This window comes from Vigna unguiculata, chromosome 5 (genome assembly GCF_004118075.2).
Source record: "Vigna unguiculata cultivar IT97K-499-35 chromosome 5, ASM411807v1, whole genome shotgun sequence".
NCBI lineage: Eukaryota > Viridiplantae > Streptophyta > Magnoliopsida > Fabales > Fabaceae > Vigna > Vigna unguiculata.
In genome coordinates this window covers 44,610,130-44,633,049 of record NC_040283.1, presented here as the reverse complement: position 1 = coordinate 44,633,049, position 22,920 = coordinate 44,610,130, and the positions used below count along the sequence as shown (strand labels likewise).

The following is a 22,920-nucleotide window of genomic DNA, read 5'->3' as shown; positions in this document are numbered from 1 at the left end:
TAAACATATTTTTTAATATCCACATCCATTATCCTTGCAGTTCTTGATAGTGTGATTTAGGGATGTCAAAAAAATCTGTATTTTTGGGTATCCGCGGATAAAACCTGCAACGGGTAAGAAGTAGATATTGTAAATGTATACCTGCGGATAACGGGTACGAGTATTCATGTTAACAAGACGGGTACAAGTATCATAGTATTCGAACTCGTGAATATTCGTACCCACTATACTCTAATTTAAATTAAAAAATAAAAATAACATAATTTAAATATTAATATTGATTTTGAATGAGTTATTTTTTTATCAATTAGTTTTGAAAACAAATCATTTCTTTGTAAACTGTCATTCAAAACGATTTAAATGGATTATTTTGACTTTGTTTAAAATTTATGAATGTTATGTATTTTATTTTATTTGAATTTACGATTAAAATATGTTGTTAAATTTTTATTTTTATTTTTTTGTAAATATCCACGGGTACCCATAAATATTAAACAATTATGCAAATGTCCGTATAACGGATACCCGACAGATGTAAATACAAATACGGGATGGATATTTATCCAACGGATACTGCACCATACCAGTCCTGTTAACATCCCTGATGTGAATTGACCCTTATGGTAAAACTTGAACGCCAAATATCTAATCACATTCTCAAGTCTTTTACGTGTGATTAATTATAAGTCCAATCTTTAGTAGCTAATTATCCTCAACATTTCATACAACGTCTCAACCTAAAACATGAATTTAATTAAGGTTAATTATAGAAGCAATAATATGTATATGTTTAATCATTGTTCCAATTATTTCCTTAAAATGCCTATGCTAATAGGGAAGAGGTTTTGATGTTTGTAAAGGTATACCCACTTGATATTAATGCCTTATGGCTTGAATAAATTATTTTATGATTTGATTTTGTGCCTTGTAACTTTACCATTGTTTTAACGGTTAGATTACAATCATGCTCAAATTTAATATAATTTTGCATTGAATTTAAAATGTTGCAACGTTATGTGTGGTTGCAAGGTATTTACTAAAATGGCCTATTGACTTTACACCATCTCATAATTCCTGAATAATGTAAATAGTTTGAAAATTTTCTACACGGGGTTGAATTTTTCCTTGTCTTTTAAAAAAATGTGTAATTGTTTTTAATGAGAGATTGAAATCCAATAAAATAATATACAATTTTTTCGTTCTTCAAAATGAATGTCTAAAAGCGTGTGGGTGAATATAAAGTAATATATGAATGATTTAAATGTTGGAATTTTTAAAACTTTTGAAAATACGATAAACATAAGAGATATAAGTGATATGAATGAATATTTTTGTATTTTATTAATATATCATCTTTCTTTATATATATATATATATATATATATAAATATAACAAAATATCAAATATAAAATATTTAGAATATTTTACTTTTAATATAAAATAATAATTAATTTTTAAAATCAAAATATATCTAAAAAATTGAAATATTTTTTAAAAATTAATTTAAATAAAAAATATATTAAATAATATTCCCAACGCTATCCCACTTCAACTCTATTTATACCCTTAGAATTTCATTTTATTTCATCCTTTTTGTTTTGCTCATCGATACGGTTGTGGTCTCTATAAAACCCTCACCCCAGTATCAAACTTCATTTTTCAAAAGCTGGGCTACACCCGTCCATTCATCTAATTCACTTATCATGGCCAATCCTCATTCTCCTCTTGATGTTCAAAACACTTGGGAGAAGATGAATAAGGCGGTTGAGGATATAAACCAGATTTATCGGCAAGCTCTTGAGCGAGAAGCTCAATGTCAACAGCGAGAAGCTCAATCTCAACGGCGAGAAAAAGAGTTACAAATTACGATCGCCGTAATTAATGCTCAAATTGTCGTCCTTCAAACTCAGCTCAACAATCTTAAACGTAAACTGACCAAAATGTTCACCGACTTACCTTCAATATTAGGTATTTGTAATAGTTTCTTTTTTTCTTTTTTTTTTGTTGTCGGACTAACTGGGATGCATAATACATTTCATATCTTTTATCTTTTATAACTTGTTTCCGCTGAAGGAATGTTGCGTTTTTTTTTCTTATATGTGTTTCTTTTAAAAACTTTGTTAAAACGAAATATGCGTTTCTATTAATATTACGTGTAAATACGTAATTACATTGTTATAAAACTTTAAAATTTTCAATTATATTAATTTAATCAAAGTTTATATTTTAACATATATAAACTTAATCGTAATTTTGAAATTAAAGAGTCAAGTTTTAGACTTAAAAGTTAAAGTTTTTATTGCAATGAGAACCGACTCCATTTATGCAAGATGAGATGAGACTCATATGTATAAATATAATTGTATTGAAATTATCGAATATCATTCTAATGTCTTGGCAAAAAATAATAATATTTTTGTTGATGCATTGTTCCATAATTAAGCTCTAGCACTGACGCATCAAATCAAATCCAACCTTATCAATAAATGCTTACTCGGGAGAAAGTCCCACTTAATATTAAAGTAATCGATAATTTTTGACCACTAAACTAAATTATTTTTATATTATAAAAATAACTTCTCACACTTTTACAGCAGCAAAATTGTAAGAAACAAATCCTGAAACAAAAGTAAACAATGTTTTAAATACATTTATATAAACACGATGAGAGATGTCTATTTCTTAATTGGGTTTAGTAATTTCAGATTTTATAAATTAAAAAATTATCAATTCATTAAAATTATGGAGTAAATTTCATTTATTTATTTTGATTTACTATCATCGTGCAACTATTACAAATGTCTTGGATAATTATTTTAAATTTAAAATGTAAAATAATAATAATATATTAAAAATGTTATAATGTATATCATATAATTCTTTTCAAATACTTTTAATAAACTAATTCTCAGATTTTAACTACATTTCCTTTTATCCCAGCAACTTAGTAACCTACTAATCGAGTTTGTAACTTTTTTTTTCTCCCAAAACAAGAGAAAGAATATTTTGAGTCCATAATTATGATGTTATTATTTTTTACGTCTATCAATTAATCTTTTCTATTTTTATCAGAAAATAGATTTAACTGAAATAATATATGAAAGAACTGAAATGGCGAAGAGTTTACGTGGATTTGTAGGAAATAATTTAAGCAGGGAGGCTTCATAACATTTTTTCTAAAATTATAATATATTTACATGTATTTGAGTGTATTTATGAAAATAATCATTCTTTATTCGTTTTTGTCATAATAATAATAATTATTTTTATTTTTATTAATTAATAATTATGCAGTTCTATTTTACATAAATTTTAACAATAAAAGTAAATTTATAACCCTACATGTTAATATATTAAAATATTTTTTATCTATCATATTTATTAAATCATTTATAGATTATATATATATATATATTTTACTTTTACGTATCCATCACTTTAAGTAAATAATATCATTATCCTCTCTCTATTCTTTCAAATCATTTGTAAATTTTTATAATTATTACTATTAAGATAAAGAGTGCATGAAAAAGAGTACTGTAGTAATGAATTTGGCAAGTATTTCAAAATGAGGAAAGGGTGAAAAGATCCTTTCATGTCCTAAGTTTTGGTATTACAATTTAAATAAATATATTTAATGTGGTTAACGGCAGTCTTTGGATTATCACTTTAATGTTATGAAAATAGTCTATGAACAGTGTTTTGGTGTTTTTTTTTGTAAAAGATGTAACCGTAGTTCTAAAGCAATTTATTCTCTTCAATGTTTAAAAGGAAATTTGTGTTAACAAAATTTTTCAAAGTTTATTTTTGACAAGTGTAAAAATTATGAAAACACTACAAAAAAAATTAAAATTACCGACGAAATTTTACCGATGGATATACTTTTGTCGGTAAATTTGAATTACCGACGGATTCTTAAATTTTAATTACCGACGGAAAAATCCGTCGGTAACACAAATTTTATTTATCGACAGAAAATCCGTCAGTAAATCCGTCGGTAATTCAAATTTTTCTTACTGACAAATTTACCGACGAATTTTTTCGTCGGTAAAAGAAGCGGGAAATTTCCCGCCCAAATTTGAATTACCGACGGATTTACCGACAGAAAAATCCGTCGATAAAAGAAACGAAAAATTTTCCGCCCAAAATTTGAATTACCGACGGATTTGTCCGTCGATAAATCTATCGATACTTATATATCTCAAAATCCGTCGGTAAAATCCGTCGATAATTTAATTTTTTTTTATCGACGAATTTACCGACGGATTTATTTGTTGGTAAAAGAAGCGGGAATTTTTCCGCCCAAATCTCCTTATAAGAAGACGAGAAGAAGAAGAAAAAAAGGAAAAGAAGAAGAGAAAAAGAAGGAGAAAGAGAAGACGAAGGAGAAGAAGAAGAATAAGAAGAAGAAGAAAAATGAGAAGAAGAATACAGAGGAGAAGAAAAAGTAGAAGAGGAAGAAGGAGAAGAAGAAGAGGAAGAAGAAGAAGATGAATATGAAGGAGAAGAAGAAGAAGAAGAAGAAGAAGATGAAAAAGAGGAAGAAGAAGAAAGAGGAAGAAGAAGAAGGGACGGCGGTGGCGGCGGCGGCGGTGGCAGCGACGGTGACCACGAAAAAAAAAACGAAAAAAAAATTGAAAGAGGGAGGAGGAAGAAGATGAATAGTGCAATAAATTTACTGACGGATTTTTTGGTCATTACCGACGGATTTTTTGAAATTATCAATTCCAAAAATGTAAATTATGGAGTAAATTTCATTTATTTATTTTGATTTACTATCATCGTGCAACTATTACAAATGTCTTGGATAATTATTTTAAATTTAAAATGTAAAATAATAATAATATATTAAAAATGTTATAATGTATACCATATAATTCTTTCCAAATACTTTTAATAAACTAATTCTCAGATTTTAACTACATTTCCTTTTATCCCAGCAACAGATCTTAGTAACCTACTAATCGAGTTTGTGACTTTTTTTTTCTCCCAAAACAAGAGAAAGAATATTTTGAGTCCATAATTATGATGTTACTACTTTTACGTCTATCAATTAATCTTTTCTATTTTTATCAGAAAATAGATTTAACTGAAATAATATATGAAAGAACTGAAACGGCGAAGAGTTTACGTGGATTTGTAGGAATTAATTTAAGCAGGGAGGCTTCATAACATTTTTTCTAAAATTATAATATATTTACATGTATTTGAGTGTATTTATGAAAATAATCATTCTTTATTCGTTCTTGTCATAATAATAATAATTATTTTTATTTTTATTAATTAATAATTATGCAGTTCTATATTACATAAATTTTAACAATAAAAATAAATTTATAACCCTACATGTTAATATATTAAAATATTTTTTATCTATCATATTTATTAAATCATTTATAGATTATATATATATATATATATATATTTTTTTTTTTTTACTTTTACGTATCCATCACTTTAAGTAAATAATATCATTATCCTCTCCCTATTCTTTCAAATCATTTGTAAATTTTTATAATTATTACTATTAAGATAAAGAGTGCATGAAAAAGAGTACTGTAGTCAATGAATTTGGCAAGTATTTCAAAATGAGGAAAGGGTGAAAAGATCCTTTCATGTCCTAAGTTTTGGTATTACAGTTTAAATAAATATATTTAATGTGGTTAACGGCAGTCTTTGGATTATCACTTTAATGTTATGAAAGTAGTCTATGAACAGTGTTTTGGTGTTTTTTTTGTAAAAGATGTAACTGTAGTTCTAAAGCAATTTATTCTCTTCAATGTTTAAAAGGAAATTTGTGTTAACAAAATTTTTCAAAGTTTATTTTTGACAAGTGTAAAAATTATGAAAACACTACAAAAAAAATTAAAATTATCGACGGAATTTTACCGACGGATATATTTTTGTCGGTAAATTTGAATTACCGACGGATTCTTAAATTTTAATTATCGATGGAAAAATCTGTCGGTAACACAAATTTTATTTATCGCCAGAATATCCGTCAGTAAAATCCGTCGGTAATTCAAATCTTTCTTACTGACAAATTTATCGACGGATTTTTCCGTCGGTAAAAGAAGCGGGAAATTTCCCGCCCAAATTTGAATTATCGACGGATTTTTTGGTCGGTAATTACCGACGGATGTTTCTGTCGATAATTACTAACGGATTTTTCTGTCGATAATTACCGACAGATTTACCGACGGATTTTTTTGTCGATAATTATCGACAGATTTACCGACGGATTTTTTTGTCGGTAATTACCGACGAAACATGATTTCTGTCGGTAAAATTTTACCGACAAGCATTTTGCTGACAAATTTTTGACCGTCGATAATCCGTCGATAATGTTGATTTAGCGACGGATTTTGACCATTACCGACGAATTTTGGCCGTCAGTAATATCGATTTTTCTTATAGTGAAATAAAAATATAAAAAGGAAAATAATTTAAGTATTTAAAATAGAATAATTTGATATATAAATTTATATAAATTCTATGTGACACGATAATAACCTGATACATGACTGTTTATATATTTCAAAAATAAAAATGGAAGTTAAAAAGTAAAATTTACAATTTAATACATATCATATCATGTACAAATACAATATTAACTCTAGTTAACAAAAATTATCAAATTAAACTTTCTTAAATAATTAAAAAATTAAATTAAACAAATAAATAATAAAAGAAGAAATTAAACCAAATTAAAAAAAATTAAGAAACTAAATCAATAAATATACGTAAAGTTAACATATATTATTAAATTAAAAAAATAAAACGGAAAACTCCAAAACACTATTACTTTCATCGCAGAATTTTTATAATATTAGAGTGATGACCACTGTTTAACCACATTAAATATATTTATTTAAATTATAATAATGAAACACTGTCGTTCAAACAAACCAGTAGAATCACATCACGTTACGTTTTCTCACAGCAGATAAATCGAACTCGAAAAAAATCGAATAATGAATAATGAACTGACAAATGCATCAACTTGCAAAATATTACAAAAATGTCCCGATCTGAGGTGCATTATGTTGTCATTCCTGATTGCAGAAGGGTCATGACGTTTTTTACAGCTCCAATATAAATTATTATTTTATGGCTTAAATATATATTTGGTTCCTATTTTTGTTAAAATTATTTAATTTGGTCTTTATTTTTGTTGTTTGTTCAATTTGGTCCTATTTTTGTAAAATCGTATTTAATCGAGTTTTTTTGACAAACAGTGTTAAAATTGTTAACGGAACAATAATACGGTGAAACTGTTTGGGTTACGTGTCAAATTTTTGGCAGTGACGTTGGCACATTGAAATGTTACGGTCGTTGTAGGTTTAAAAGTTAGTGAAATTGATTTGGGAAAGAAATTAGGGTTTGAGAGGTTTCAAGCAAAATTGTGCCCAGCAAGAAACTTGTGCACAATCCAGTTGGTGATTCGGAATTCGTGTTTGAGAGGTATGTCTCGTCACCATTCGTCTTCCTCCTTTTGTTGTAATAGTTGGGGGCAACCAAGTTGCGGTGGGTCTCATATTCGTGGTTCCAAGCGCAATCTCGAAGCTTCAATCGCAAATCACTCTCCAAGCACAAATTCCCCTCTTCGCGAACCCTAATTGATGAACAAGAAACTCCACCACCCAAGAACCCTAATTTTCCCCTTTCTCACCAACCCTAATTTTTCCCTATCTCTCGACCTCTCGAATGCTCAATTTCAATTTTTCACTCAACGAACTCTCTAACTCTCGAATGCCCAATTTCCTCTCGAACTCTTGCTGCAGTAAACCCTCAATTCAAACTTTTTAATTTTTTTCACTTTACCATGTTTTATCTTTTTACGTAATTCAAACTTTTTTCTCCAATTTCTTTATAAATGTGCCAACGTGTGCCATCATATATTCCAAAATTTGACACGTAACCCAAAAACTTACACCGTATCATTGTGCCGTTAACAATTTTAACACCGTTTGTCAAAAGGACTCGATTTAATACGATTTTACACAAATGATGACCAACTTGAACAAACAACGAAAATATGGACCAAATTAAATAATTTTGACAAAAATAGAGACCAAATGTATATTTAAGCCTTATTTTATTTATATTTGTTATGAGACTTAATAGATATTTTAGATGCTTATTCAATATATTTTTTAATTGATTATTTTCTTAATTATTCAGTACTTATTTTATTTAAAAATAATTGGTATAGTTTTTTAATTGTTTTTGTTTTTAATTAATTCAGTTTATGTTTTATTTAAAAAGAGTTGATATAGTATTTTTTTTTAAAGCTGATTTTGACACGGTTTAAGATGGGATCACGTGTCATAATTTTAGTTGTTTCTAAAATTTTATTTTATTTTTTATTTAGGGTGAAATTCAAATTAATGATACGTGCTTATTTTTTAAATGATATCTCACTAATTTAATTAAAAAAGACTATATTAAATCTTTTTAAAGAAGTTGATACAAAAACTCCTTTTAGAAAAAGGAAACAATTAAAAATTTATATTGAATAAATCTTCAAATTTTTAGAAAATAATAAGTCTTTTTATTGCTATTATTATTTTAATATAATATTTAATTATGAAAAACACATATAAAAGGAGTGTAAGTGAAAAGGTAGTGTTGTGGAATATTTTCTCATTCCGGAATCTTAAACATGATACAAGAAGACGTATTTGGAACATGAAAGTTCACTTTCGATTGGTTAAAGTTGCTTTCCTGATTGGAATTTTGTTACCCCATTTATCTGAGCTGATTTTTTTATAATGTATTTTTATAATATATTTATAATATATTAATTACAATTAATTTTGATATTTTAAAATATATTAAAAAGATATTTAAAATATTAATATAGTATATTTTTAATGCTAAAAAAAATAACACCAAAAAATTAATAGAAAATTTGAACTCATTTCTTTCCATCTAGCATACTTTTCCAAAATAATTACCCAGATAAACATACTGTTACTAATATATATCAATTCAGCATAATTTTGAAAAATGGGTCAAAATTTGATCTCTAGAAATCAAGTCTTAACCTGCTTTTGTTCTAGCCAAAAAATTAAAATTGGTCAAAATTTAATTTCTAAAAAATCGAATTCTGAGCTGGTATTTTTTTTTTCGTTCTTTTAGTTGGAAGAAAAGAAAAAAAATGAAAAGTTGGTTAAGAGATCCTTAATTAAATATAGATCTATGGGATACAAAATTTAAATATATATTTTTAATTCTAACCAATTTCTTTTTCTATTTTTAATTATTTCAATTAGAGTAACTCTAATGACTTTCATTCAATAAAAATATTTCCTATTCACTTATAGCTTATAAATTTCAATTCTACTGTAATTCATATATATGATGAAAAAATAAAATAAAACACAAACAAACAAATTAATACAAACTATATTTCTTTCCATATATTACTTTAAAATATTAAATTATAAATTTTTCAAAGATTAATTTTTAATCACATATCCTATTGTATAATTAATCAAACTAAAATTCATTATTTAAAAAAAATTAATTATTTAAGCAAAAGTCATAAAATTTTAAGAAAAAAAACAATTAATTTGACAATCTAATTTTACAACCAAATTTTTATTTTCTTCAACAACACATTTTGAATCAATTATATATTCCTTTATTCTAAAAATAATCTATACATTCCATACAATTTAAAAAATATTTCATAAAATTTACATCAATTAATAAATTTTAAATTTCTTTTTCCACCCCAATCAATTAAAACAAACAAATTAACAAACCAACTATAAACAAAATAGTAATCAAATAAATTTATCTCACAATATAATTTTATATTTCTCTATATTATTAACTTAACTTATTGTATTTTTAATATATTATATTTTTAAAAATAATTTTCATTCCTTATTTGTATAAAACGAAAAAAAAAATTCAACTCAGAATTCAGTTTCTCCATAATCGAATTCGGCTGATTTTCGACAAAAACATATTCTAACCTGTCTTTCAAGATCGTACTAGATCGGTGTATATTATAGATCGGTATTATTATGAATATGTTATCTGGGTAATTATTTCGGAAAAGTGTGCTAGATGGGAAAAAAAATCTTCATCATTCTATTCTCCAAAATACTCTGAAAAACTTTCTAACAACTATTCCACCTAAAGTTCACAAATTTCTCAAAGCCAATTAGCAATATTTAATTTTTGGCAAAATGTTGCATTTTGCTTGATAAACATAATTTCTTCTGCTGATTAACTTTTTAACTTAGCAAATGTCATTCATGTATACTTTGCATAGTAATAACTGATTATAGTTTTTTTTTTCATTTTTTTTCTATTGCATAAATAAATAATTTCAAAAATATAAATGAACTTATTATTACTAGTAAAAATTAGGTAACTTTAAACTTTTGAAAGAAGAGAGTTAGTTTGATTTGGTATAGAAAGTTTGAACAGAAAGTACATACGTGTAAGAGACCCCTAAATTGTGAAGAAAATAAGATGAAAGTGCAAATAATCATTAAGTATATGTTAAATAATTTATTATGATGACTTTTTAACATAGTTGAAAACATCGTCGTAATTGATTGTGGATCTCTTTTTTGCTGAAATAATTTATTATGATGACCTTTTAACGTAGTAGTTTCGTAATTGATTATATATGGACCTGTTTTCTAATGACAACCATAAACCTCTATCCGCTTGTACAATGTTTATCTACGTTATCAATAGATATTTTTCAACTCTTCTAAATACGAAGACCATTGAGAGAAAATTTGCTTAGATTACTCTTAATTTTTTAAATTTTAAAATCTAAGATCGACACATTCGTCAACTTAATCAAGATTGGTATTTTTTTCACAAATGTTAACATTTCTTTTAAGTTAATGTCTATTGTTGTTTTTCTTTAGTGTTGTTATTGTTAAAATTTATTTATTTTTCTTTAATAATTAATTAGTTAGGTTTTTTTTTTGTTCATCATTATGTCAATCATGATTTTTTAAAATTATTAATCAAGATTATTTTCAGTTATTTTCAACATCAGCTAATTAAAATGTATGTGAAAGTTATTGTTTCAACCAACACTGAAACAATTATCTTTAACCATTATTTGATTTTTAGACAATATAATTGAAGATTTTTCATTATTCATCTTTGATATAAATGAGGATTGATTGCATACATTTTTTCTCTAGACATTACTAATGTTACTTTATGATAGATTTTTTTTTTTACTTTTATATATGATAAAGAAATTAAAATTTAATACATTTAAATTATACTTTAAATAAAATATTCAAAAATTCATTAATTTAAAATAAAAGTAAATTTCACATATAGTTGAATAAAAAAATTGTAAAATTTCCTAATATCAGTGGAACTAATTATTTCAATTTCTTATTTACAATTTTAATACTCAAAATTTTCAATGATACAGATGAATCTTTTGAACAAAAAGTATTGATATTATGCAATCTTACAAAAGTATTTCCTATCAATGTATAATTTTCTCTTAAACACTATGGTCTTGGTCCAAAAACAACACCCCAAGAGACATAGGGTTTGTTCACTCAAAATCTTCCGAAGGAAACATTGGAAGATGTGAAGAATCCCAATGCAAAGAAGCCATCTTCCACAACCACCCACTCTTCTTGCCCCCATATAGGTGAATCTCTTGTTTCCTATGTCTATGGGTATCTTCATGAAATGGAGATGCAGAAAAGGAGTAGACCAATGGTTGACTACATTGAGAAAGTTCAGAAACTGTTCACGCCAACCATGAGAGGAATCTTGGTGGATTGGTTAGTAGAAGTGGGTGAGGAGTACAAGCTTCTCCCGGACACTCTTCATCTCTCTGTTTCATACATTGATAGGTTTTTGTCTGTTAATCCTGTCACTAAATCCAGACTTCAGTTGCTGGGTGTTTCCTCCATGCTCATTGCATCCAAATACGAGGAAATCGATCCACCCTGTGTGGACGACTTTTGCAGTATCACCGATCACACATATGACAAGGCAGAGGTAGTTACTTGTCACGAAATGCGACATCCTTCGAAGCTGTCAGGAACAAGTACATGCAGCAAAAGTTCAAATGCGTTGCAAACCTGTCTTCCCCTCCTTATGTACCAAATTCTTACTTTGAAGACTTCTAAAGATGCATAGGACTCAATTAACTTATTAGATTGTACAGTTCCTTGAAGGAAACACAGCTACAATCATGATGGTTATTGCTGAACAATTGTGACAGTCTTCCAATAGCAGTATTAGGAGAATTATGATGTAGGATGAGGTCAAAATTACATAGTTCATTGCTTAGAATTTTATACGAACAAAGCCACCTTGTGATTTGACATCATTGATTCAAGTGATGGTTGCAATCTTGGGTGAGACTTTGTGCTTCAACCAATAAAGAATGAGGCTTTTACTTTGTTTCTAGACAGCAAACCAGGGGTGTTGATCTTGGGATTTAAAGATGTTGTCATCATTAAATTTGATTTTTTTTCATCATTTGTCAAGCTGTGGTCATGGCGGAAAGGAATTTTAGATGCAGAGAATGTATGGAATTAAACATTACAATTTTTGTTCAGAATTGAAAATGTCCTATTCTATAGGGATATTTATTAATATTTGTTTTCATCATTCTTTTTTGTTACCATTGACATTTATTTATCTAAACATGCTATATATATAAAGGTTTTACAAATTTTAAAAATCATTTATTATTATAACAACAGAAAGAAAACAATGATCGTAATAATAAATTATATAAATTAAAAGCATATTATAAGTAATTTTTATTTGACTAATAATACTGTAAGATCACTGCATTCAGGTACACAAACAATGTAGTTATTATAATATAAATAATTATTATATAAATAATAATTTATAATCTTGAACAATTAATATTGAAAAATTCGACATTCATTGTACATTTAATATAGTTGGTGTTGAAATGAAGGTATTTTCCAAATTATTTGTTATCTTTCAATCGCTAATAACTAACAATGACATTTGCTATACACTTTTTCATATAATTGATTAATTTGCTATAGATCATCTGATTTGTTATTTAGTCTTTATCCTCTTGTCTTATTGTTTTATGTTCTTTTCTCTCTTTTTTTCTTTCCTTTATTATTAATTTGATTTTATAACATGGATAATATAAAATATTTTTCACTTTAAAGTGAAATAATACAAAAAATCTTTTAACATTCAGTACTTTTGGTCTTTGATGTCTGTCTAAATTCTGATGTCGTATTGGGTGACATCAAAATTAATGTCGAAAATATACACCGATGTCAGCTAACGTCGGGTGATTGAACAAACAACAAACGTCAATTAACGTTGAGGGATTGGACAATAGGAAAGAAAGGAAAAATATGCTCTATTTGAACACGGGAAACAACTATGAAGTAACCACAATCAACCAAACCCAAAACAGAGATGACATGGCCACTAAATGGGTAAAGCAGTCAGTCTTAGATGCATTGTAGACTTCGAAATGCAGCATCTAAAACTAAATCTCTTTACAAAAATAAACAACAAAGATGTTAAAGTGAGAAATTAACGGCAAGTTGAAAAAAAAAATTGAAACCCTAAAAGAAAACCAGATTGCGAATGGTTGACAGGTGAATATCCGAAGATCCAACATTTGAGAAAAGTGTTTTTAGGGTGGTCGATGGAGGAGCTGCTCGTCTGTTGTTGTTGCTGTTGAAGGTCGTTGGAGGAGCTGCACAACCTCGCTGCTGCTGCCACGCGAATCCTGACCTAAATGATTGGTGAAATCATGAAATAAATAAAATAAACGACAAGTTAATTGAAACCGTTTACGGTTTATAATACTTATCAAACATTTTTACATTAATCAAATTAATTGTATTAAAAAATAATTTTCCAATAAATAATATTACCAATGAATGTTTGTATTTCAGTATTAGAAATGTTTTCCTATAACCATCATAGGTGCGAATCATGCTTAAACCAACCATATATCTAAGAAAGTGCAACACACTACTTAAGATGTTGAAAATTTTCACCACTGCCTCATGCTGCTGCAGTCATCTTCTTCGTCTTAAAAATGGATGCAATATTATAAAATAAAACCATTACTTTTTTTCTTTAATTTGTATTAACTTGTTTTTTGTTATTAAAAATGAAAAAAAAAAAAAACTTGATTTGGGGAAGAATCTGGTTGGTTCTTGGAACATTAGATTTTGGCATGGCAACCATAGCAGTGGCGTGAATAGAGAACGTAACCTTTTTTGTGCTATTTAATTCGTTTTTATCACATATCTCCAAAATATAGGTAACATTCAAATGTATTTTTAACCCAGAAAAGGCATTTATTATGCTTGTAATTTTTCATTTTTTTTAGATATCATCACATTATTTAAAAAGTATTTTTAAATTTGCAATCTATCAATTTTTTATTCTTTATAAAAATCTTATTAATATATATATATATATATATATATATATATATATGAATATGTTCTGGTTTAAATTTGGTAGGAATTCAAACCAAAAGTTTAACTGTAACTTGTTTTGAGTTACATTCGTATTTACAGAAAATATTGTTATAAAATTCGTAATAATTACGTGTTTGGTTCTGTTATGAGGAGAAGTATTGAAAATTTGATATAATCGATCCTTAATAAGTCTTTAGTTTTAGTTAATAACATAATTTGAAAATATTCCCTTCATTTCATCCACACGATGTTTTGCAGTAATCTTTTATTTTAAAATATTCTCTCTCCTCTTCCTTACAATTCCAGGTACTTTAAATTCTAATTTCAAACCAACAATAAAAAGTAAAGCAAAAGAATAATACTTTAGAGTCTAAGGAAGATAGAGAATGCATGTGAGTCTGATGTAATGTTCGGATTCTTGATTAGATTAAGATATCATCCAGCTCTAATAGTGTTCCATATTCTTGGTAATATACATTAATTTATTTTTGTTGTGCAACATATTTATTTGTAGTTTTTTAAAATTGTCCCGAAACATATTTTTTAATATCCACATCCATTATCCTTGCAGTTCTTGATAGTGTGATTTAGGGATGTAAAAAAAAAATAATTCGCAGGTATTTCTGCGAATAAAACCTACAACGGATAGAAAATGAATATTATAAGTGTATACCTGCGGGTAACGGGTACGCATATTTTTAATATTCGCATGTTAGCGAAGTGAGTACGGGTATCATAATATTCGTATCCGTGGATATCCATACCCGCTATATTCTAATTAAAATAAAAAAAAAATAAAAAAAAATAATTAAAATATTAATATATAGATTTTGAATGAGTTATTTTTTTTATCAATTAGTTTAAAAAACATCATTTATTTATAAATTGTCATTCAATATTATTTAAATGAGTTATTTAAACTTTATTTAAAATTTATGAATATTATTTATTATATTTTATTTAAATTTACGATTAAAATATGATGTTAAAATTTCAACAACAAATTTCTAATCACATTCTCAAGTCTTTTACGTGTGATTAATTGTATCTCCAATCTTTAGTAGCTAATTATCCTCAGCATTTCATATAACGACTCAACCTAAAACATTAATTTGATTAAGGTTAATTATAGGAGCAATAATATGTATGTTTAATCATTGTTCCAATTATTTCCTTAAAATGTCTATGCTAATAGGGAAGAGGTTTTGATGTTTGTAAAGGTATACCCACTTGATATTGATGCCTTATATGGCCTGAATAAATTATTTTATGATTTGATTTTGTGCCTTGTAACTTTACCATTGTTTTACATGCTCAAATTTAATATAACTTTGCATTGAATTTAAAATGTTGCAACTTTATGTGTGGTTGCAAGGTATTTACTAAAATGGCCTTTTGACTTTACACCGTCTCATAATTCCTGAATAAGGTAAATAGTTTGAAAATTTTCTACACGGGGTTTAATTTTTCCTTGTCTTTTAAAAAAGGTGTAATTGCTTTTAATGAGGGATTAAAATCCAATAAAATAATATACAATTTTTTCGTTGTTCATAATGAATGTCTAAAAGTGTGTGGGTAAATATAAAGTAATATATGAATAATTGAAATAACAGGCGTGTTTAATGAATAATTCGCGCTTTTACATTTCTCATCTTCTTATTTTATATATATAAAATCCAATTTCTCCCCTTATGCACTTGAATTTATACAAAAATAAAAATAAAAATACATGTGCGTGTGATATTTTATTTTCTAGTACGATTTGAGGATCACAAGAAATTGTGGTAATATAATAAAAGAGATTGGAATTGCATATCAATTTAGTCAAAAAAAATTCATTATTACTAGAATTGATGATACTGTATAGGCTGAAGCATGAACAGAAGAAGATAATCTGAAGTGGAGAATCGTCTATTTTAATATTATTTTACCTTTCAAAAAGTAATATTCTTAGGAAACTATCTTTTTCAAAAACATTTTTTTTGTCAAGTTTATAACAAAAATATTCTCACTAAGTGACATAAGAATCCACATCCTTTTAACTAAAATAAAAAATTCTGAAAAATATATTAATAAATTAATCATTTTATTAAAAAACTAATATAAATATTTTAAGAAAATCAGATCCCTGTCGATTGTTACTTTAGAAGAACTATAATGTCATTTGATTAATATAATAAAATATTTGTAACAACAACACTAACTATATATTCTTTCTTCTTCTTTTTCATGAAAAAACACAATCATTCTTGTTCTTTCTTCTCATAAAAGTACTCTCATTCTGCTTTTCTTATCAAAGAACTTCAAAACCATGCGAGAAGAACAACCAACAAAATAATGTGAAAAAAAAAAACACTCGTTGAAAATTTAACATGACTTGTACGTAATGATATATATATATATATATGATAGTTTGAAAAAAAATGTTATTATCACACTAAAATATAAGTAGATTAATCTCTTGGATTGAAATTTAACTTCACTTATAATTTGATTTTATCTGATTAATATTTTAATTAATATCATATCATATATCCAATATTCCTAAATTACCAATTAATAAAATAAATACATTTTTACACTAAATACACCATTTTACCATTTGATAATTACCTTTTAGAAATATTTTGATAATTAAAAAAATTAATTAATAAGAGCCTTAGCTATCTTCCTTCGAGAAAAACCACAACTAGTGGTGGGGTCAAAGAAGAGAGTAAGTCAACACACCGAATGACAACGAATTCGTGATACACACTATACATGAAGATAGTGGTTGGTGATGATAAACTCACCAAAGTAATGGACTCGTAAATATCACAGTGATAAACTTAATTTATAAAAACTTTGCCAATCATGTTTCTTATATAATGATTTTTCATTAACAACCGTTCTACCGTAATATTGCTTTATCTGATAATAGAGACAGAAAAAGAAAAAACAAACCAACAAAACTATGACTATGAAAAAGGATAATCATCAATCATGCAGTGTGAGTGAGAGTTTCAAATGTATGCATTGCTAATTATTGTCACGAAGATTGGTAGCCAAGATCACCAGTAACGTCTTTTCTTTGAAGTGGGCAAATATTTTAAGAAATACAATTTAAGTAAAAAATAGAAAACAAAACGTGCGAGAGAAACACGTCCTATAAAAAACGCACCAGAGGGGTTTCGTGGTTTGATTCTGAAGTGCAAGTGAAAGAATGTGTGACAGTACCTCAAGCGGCGGAGAAACACAGAACATGAACAGTGACAGCAGCAGAGGTGGTTGGAGGAGTTTTCCCTTCATAATTGGTCTCTCTTCTTCTCTCTCCCTTTGCCTGTGAGCACTGATTAATGATATATTAATTAGTTAATTAATTGTTTATTAATGGTTAAGCTGCAACAGGTTCAACTGCAGGTATGTCACTTGGTGGTGCAGGTGTAATCGGAAACCTGATCGTGTATCTGATACGTGAGTTCAATGTAAAGAGCATCAATGCTGCACAGGTTGGAAACGTGACAAATGGAAGCTCAAGTTTATTTCCCATTGTTGCAGCAATCATGGCTGATTCTTTCTTTGGATCTTTCTCTGTTGCCTTGCTTTCTTGCTTTCTTTCTTTTCTGGTAATTAATTCATACTCTCTTCTCTGCATCTCTATTCTTTTCTCCAAAACTTAACTTGTTTCAATGAATTTTATGAAAATCTAATAAGAAAACAATAATTAAACTCCATATAAGTCTAGTTATAAAACATGGTTAATACAATTTTTATTTTTATAAAATAAGATGAAGTTCTCAGAACTCGTGATGACATTTTAGATCGAAGTCCTTGTAAGTATAATCAGTTTTTTTAATTTTTTTTTTAAAATAAAAATAAGTAAATCAGCCACCATCATAATAACTTCAGTCTAAATGTGATCATGAATCTGGACAATTTCACTCTATTTTATCAATAAAAAAATTTTCATTGATTCTATTTTACAATTATGAATTTAAAACAATCTTGTTTTACAACAAAACCTAAAAGACTAATCTTAAGCTTCAACTTTACCAGTAATGGTTCATTGAAATAGGGTGACTGGTTTTTATTTGTTTATTATATTATTATAAATCGTAGCAGGTAGTACTCAATAATTGATGCATTAAATAAAATAAATTAACGAAACATTATATTTGTTTTATAAATTTCAGGGCACTGTTATTTTTGTCTTGACAACAATGATTGGTTCATTGAAACCTATCCCCTGTGACAATGGATCAGAGGCATGCAACCCTCCTTCAGAGTTTCAATATGCAATCTTATACGGAGCAATAGCTCTGTGCGCACTTGGTTTCGGAGGTGCACGCTTCACAACAGCATCATTAGGAGCAAATCAATTTAACGAGGCAAAGCATCAAGACACATTCTTTAACTGGTTTTTTCTGACTTGGTACATGGCTTCCGTTGTATCCTTTACTGGGATTTTCTACCTCCAAGATAACGTGAGTTGGGCTTGGGGTTTTGGCATATGTAGTGTGGCCACCTTCATTGGCCTAATCATTCTCGTACTTGGTTACCGATTTTATCGCCTTGATAAACCCCAAGGAAGCGCGTTCTTCGATCTTGCTCGTGTTCTCGTTGCATCTATACGTAAATGGAAATCTCAGCTTTCTTCCGCAACAAAGGATTATTATAGCAGCAAGGATGAGATACTTCCAATGCAACCTGCTACAACTCCTGCGAAAAGATTAAGGTACTTAGTTATCGATGTTAATTATGTTGGAAGTCCTGTATTGATTACAAAGATAAGATTATCAAATATTTGAAAATTTTCAAACAAACGGTCCTACATGGAAATGCAGATTCTTCAATCGTGCAGCCCTGATAACTGATGGAGACCTTCGATTAGATGGTTCAATAGGAAAACCATGGAGACTCTGCACAGTTGAGCAAGTGGAAAATTTCAAAGCTATGATTGGAATCTTGCCACTATGGAGTTCGAGCATATTCCTATCAGTTCCGATAGGAATTCAAGCAAGCATGACAGTTCTTCAAGCTCTAGCCACAGATCGTAAAATAGGACACCACTTCAATTTTCCAGCAGGTTCCATCAGTGTTATACCCTTAATTTCCACATCCATTTTCCTCACTTTTCTTGACAGGGTTATTTGGCCTGCATGGAACAAGTTCAATGATAAATCTCCCACCACTCTCCAAAGGATTGGAACAGGGCATGTGCTGAATGTGGTTGGAATGGTTGCTTCTGCTCTTGTTGAATCAAAGAGGTTGAAGATGGTTCATTCCAACCCCTCAGAAACTATGTCTATACTATGGTTGCTTCCACCTTTGGTGTTAGTTGGCGTTGGAGAATCCTTTCATTTTCCAGCACAAGTTGCATTCTACTACCAGCAACTTCCTCACTCACTCAAAAACACTTCAACTTCTATGATTTCAGTGATCATTGGAATCTCCTTTTATCTGAGCACAGCCTTGATCAATGAAGTGCAGAAGATTACTGATTGGTTACCTGATAACATAAATGAAGGGAAACTGGATCGATTCTACTGGATGATGGCCTCGATAGGGGGCATCAACTTTCTATATTATTTGCTTTGTTCATCTTTATACAAACACACAAAAATGTAAGAGAATAATAATGTGGTTGGACACTAATAAATCTTAGAGTTCTCTCCCTACTTTTTGTTTCTCAAACATTTTTTTTATCAAATATAAAAAATATATAAATAAAAAAGTAGTTAATATGTTTTTCAAACATACTAATTTGCAAGAATACCACAATAAGTCAAAGTAATTAGATGATAAAATCACTAATTAAACCTAAATTTTTAAATAAAAATACATCTAGATATAAATACATATATATTAAAATGAAATGTGTATTTATGGATCATTGTTAAAATAAAATGTAAGTATATTGTGTAATATAGTTCTATACAAAATAAATACAACACGGAATTGGTATTAATATTTGTAAGTAAAAATATATGTAGAGACAAACAGAGATATATTATATTAAAATTAAATATATATACACATATAGTTATTGTTAAAAAGTAAAATGTAGACTTATAAGTAGAAATAATAATAATAATAATAATATTACAAATAATACTAATATTAATAGTAATACAAAATACAAATGTTTATGTATATCAATACAATTTTTAATTAGGGTATAACATGAATTTAAGGTTTTCACTTTTAAACAAAAATGCAAATATTGTTATCAGTATATAATTGTAAAATTTACCGTACAATAACTAATTATTCATTATGCCTAAGTATATTTCTTTCTTGAATCATATATTTAGGTATGAATACTTTTATGTTAAATTAAATGTTTGACATAATAATTTATTAATGATGTATCAGTGACGTGTAGTAAAAAAATATTTATCTTTTGTGTTAAATTATAAATTTGATATAATAATTATGAATTTGTACATTTCCTTTTGGTTGAAGTAAATAAAATTTTTTATTTTTGGATTAAAAATATTAATATTCTTGTCTTTTATATTTTGGAAATAAAATATATATTAGCAATAATAAACTAAATAAAAAGACTATTAAACAGAAATCGAAATAAACAACCTAATATTCAAGCGAAAACTTGATGGTAACGTATACAACTTGATAGTAACATATACCCATTCATATTTAAATGAAACAATGAAATTTGATCAACTCACTCTTACATGGTACAAAATTACTGGGTAAATATACTGCAATTCGAGTGTGGCATCATTTCTCACTGATTATATGCACAACCGCCTGATTAAAAAAAAAGGCCATCGGCTGATTAAAAAAAAAAGGCCATCATAATGTATTTCTTACATGGTTTATGGATCAGGAGACCAAACACAATTTACCTTTACATTTGTCAACAGAAATCAGCAACATAGTTCCTTTTTTAATTTTCTTTTAATTTTTTAAAATAATATAATTGTCATTATTTTTATTTAAATAAAGTTAAGAAAAATATATTTAAATATTATATATATATATATATATATATATATATATATATATATATATATATATGTTATCGAAGTAAAAGTTGAATCTTATAAAAAAATTAAATCATTTTAAATTGTATATAAAGAAACACCGAAACTTAAGGTATCAGTTATTGATCCAATATATACATTTAAATCTTTTATAGAAATAATAAGTTTATCTATATAGTAGGTAAATAACAATAAATAATGTTGCAAATTTATATCTTACTCTTTGTTAACTTTTACTTGCATGGCAATACAAATAATCTGACTCTTAATCATATATCCGACGTCATTCAAAACCATCACATATATATATATATATATATATATATATATATATATATATATATATATATATATATATATATATAACAACTATAAATCCTAAAATAATGATATATAACTTCTTCCAAATGTCTTAATGTTTTTTTCTAGTAACAAATAAGTCAATAAATTCAGATTCACTCGAATCAATGAAATGATAGTTGAATTAAAATTCTCCATCTTAACCATGTTGTATTCACAACTTTTACCCAATCAACAGTCATGTATTGTTTGCATAACAACTACTTCCCTTGTTCTTTCGCATAACAACTACTCCCTCTCTCTGTTCCTTTCTAAATATTTTCTTTCTTGAAGATTTGTGTTTCTACTAAACTATCACTTTCAAAGTTCAACACAACTTTAATTTATCTTTTCTTTTTCATTTATACCATTACACTTCACCTAATATTTAATTAGTTTACACATTGATAAATGTATAAAGGAAAATGATTAAATAGAAATCTCATAAATATTTTATTAAAATCAAGAAAATTTATTACATTTAAGGACATTGCAAAGAAATGTAAGGACCATTTACACACAGTAGCGGGCAATCATTAGCAGAAAACCACTGAGCTTATTATTAAGAAGGAATAGAAAAAATAGAAAGATATTACAGTACATATAGTTGGAGAGGTGGGATGGAAGTGCATCATTATTATCATTCTCAAGATCACTTGTGTGTAACTTCTAATTAGAAATGCTTCTTTTGTGGCAGTGAGATTAGTGTTCATGAGCTCAATGCCGAAGTAATTGAGTGTTTCTGTCATCTTGCTAAAACTTTCCTTCTTATTTTTCAATTGTGCTGACATTGGTAATTAAGCTATTCATTGTTCTAAGGAATATCTTGGTCATAACTAGCATGTATCCCCTAATTCTTCATGTCTTTTAGAGTTTGTAATGGGCTTGTATTCCAACAATTTGGAAATCATTGAGTATTGAATGAACTGTTAGACAAAGAAGTTAGACAAAGAAGTAAAAAGTAAGAAAATGAAGGCTTAGGTAGTTGCATTTTTTTATGATATAGGGTTTATAGACAACAACATCAAAAGCCTCATGCTAGATTACATATACACTCACCATCAACTTGATCCACCTTTATTACTGCATTCTGCAATCTGTGAGGGAATGCAAGTTTTAAAATAAC

General features: G+C 27.4%; 1 protein-coding gene and 1 pseudogene across 1 annotated transcript; both read left to right on the top strand.

The window, feature by feature from the left end:
• The first annotated feature begins 1,704 nt into the window (after window positions 1–1,704).
• On the top strand, window positions 1,705–12,147 carry LOC114184767 (annotated as a pseudogene).
• A 5,246-nt stretch (window positions 12,148–17,393) lies between these two features.
• LOC114183932 (protein NRT1/ PTR FAMILY 2.6-like) lies at window positions 17,394–20,116 on the top strand. The gene is made up of 4 exons (XM_028071129.1): window positions 17,394–17,759; window positions 17,854–18,071; window positions 18,639–19,180; window positions 19,290–20,116. The coding sequence occupies exons 1-4, from the start codon at window positions 17,669–17,671 to the stop codon at window positions 20,071–20,073; spliced, it is 1,635 nt and encodes a 544-aa protein (XP_027926930.1). The 5' UTR covers window positions 17,394–17,668; the 3' UTR covers window positions 20,074–20,116.
• The last annotated feature ends 2,804 nt before the right edge of the window (window positions 20,117–22,920 follow it).

Excerpts from the sequence above, each read along its gene's own strand:
- LOC114183932 (XM_028071129.1), top strand. The coding sequence starts at position 17,669 with ATGTGTGACAGTACCTCAAGCGGCGGAGAAACACAGAACATGAACAGT. Across the intron at positions 17,760-17,853 it reads GAGTTTTCCCTTCATAATTG|GTTCAACTGCAGGTATGTCA; the intron begins GTCTCTCTTCTT and ends AAGCTGCAACAG. Across the intron at positions 18,072-18,638 it reads CTTGCTTTCTTTCTTTTCTG|GGCACTGTTATTTTTGTCTT; the intron begins GTAATTAATTCA and ends TATAAATTTCAG.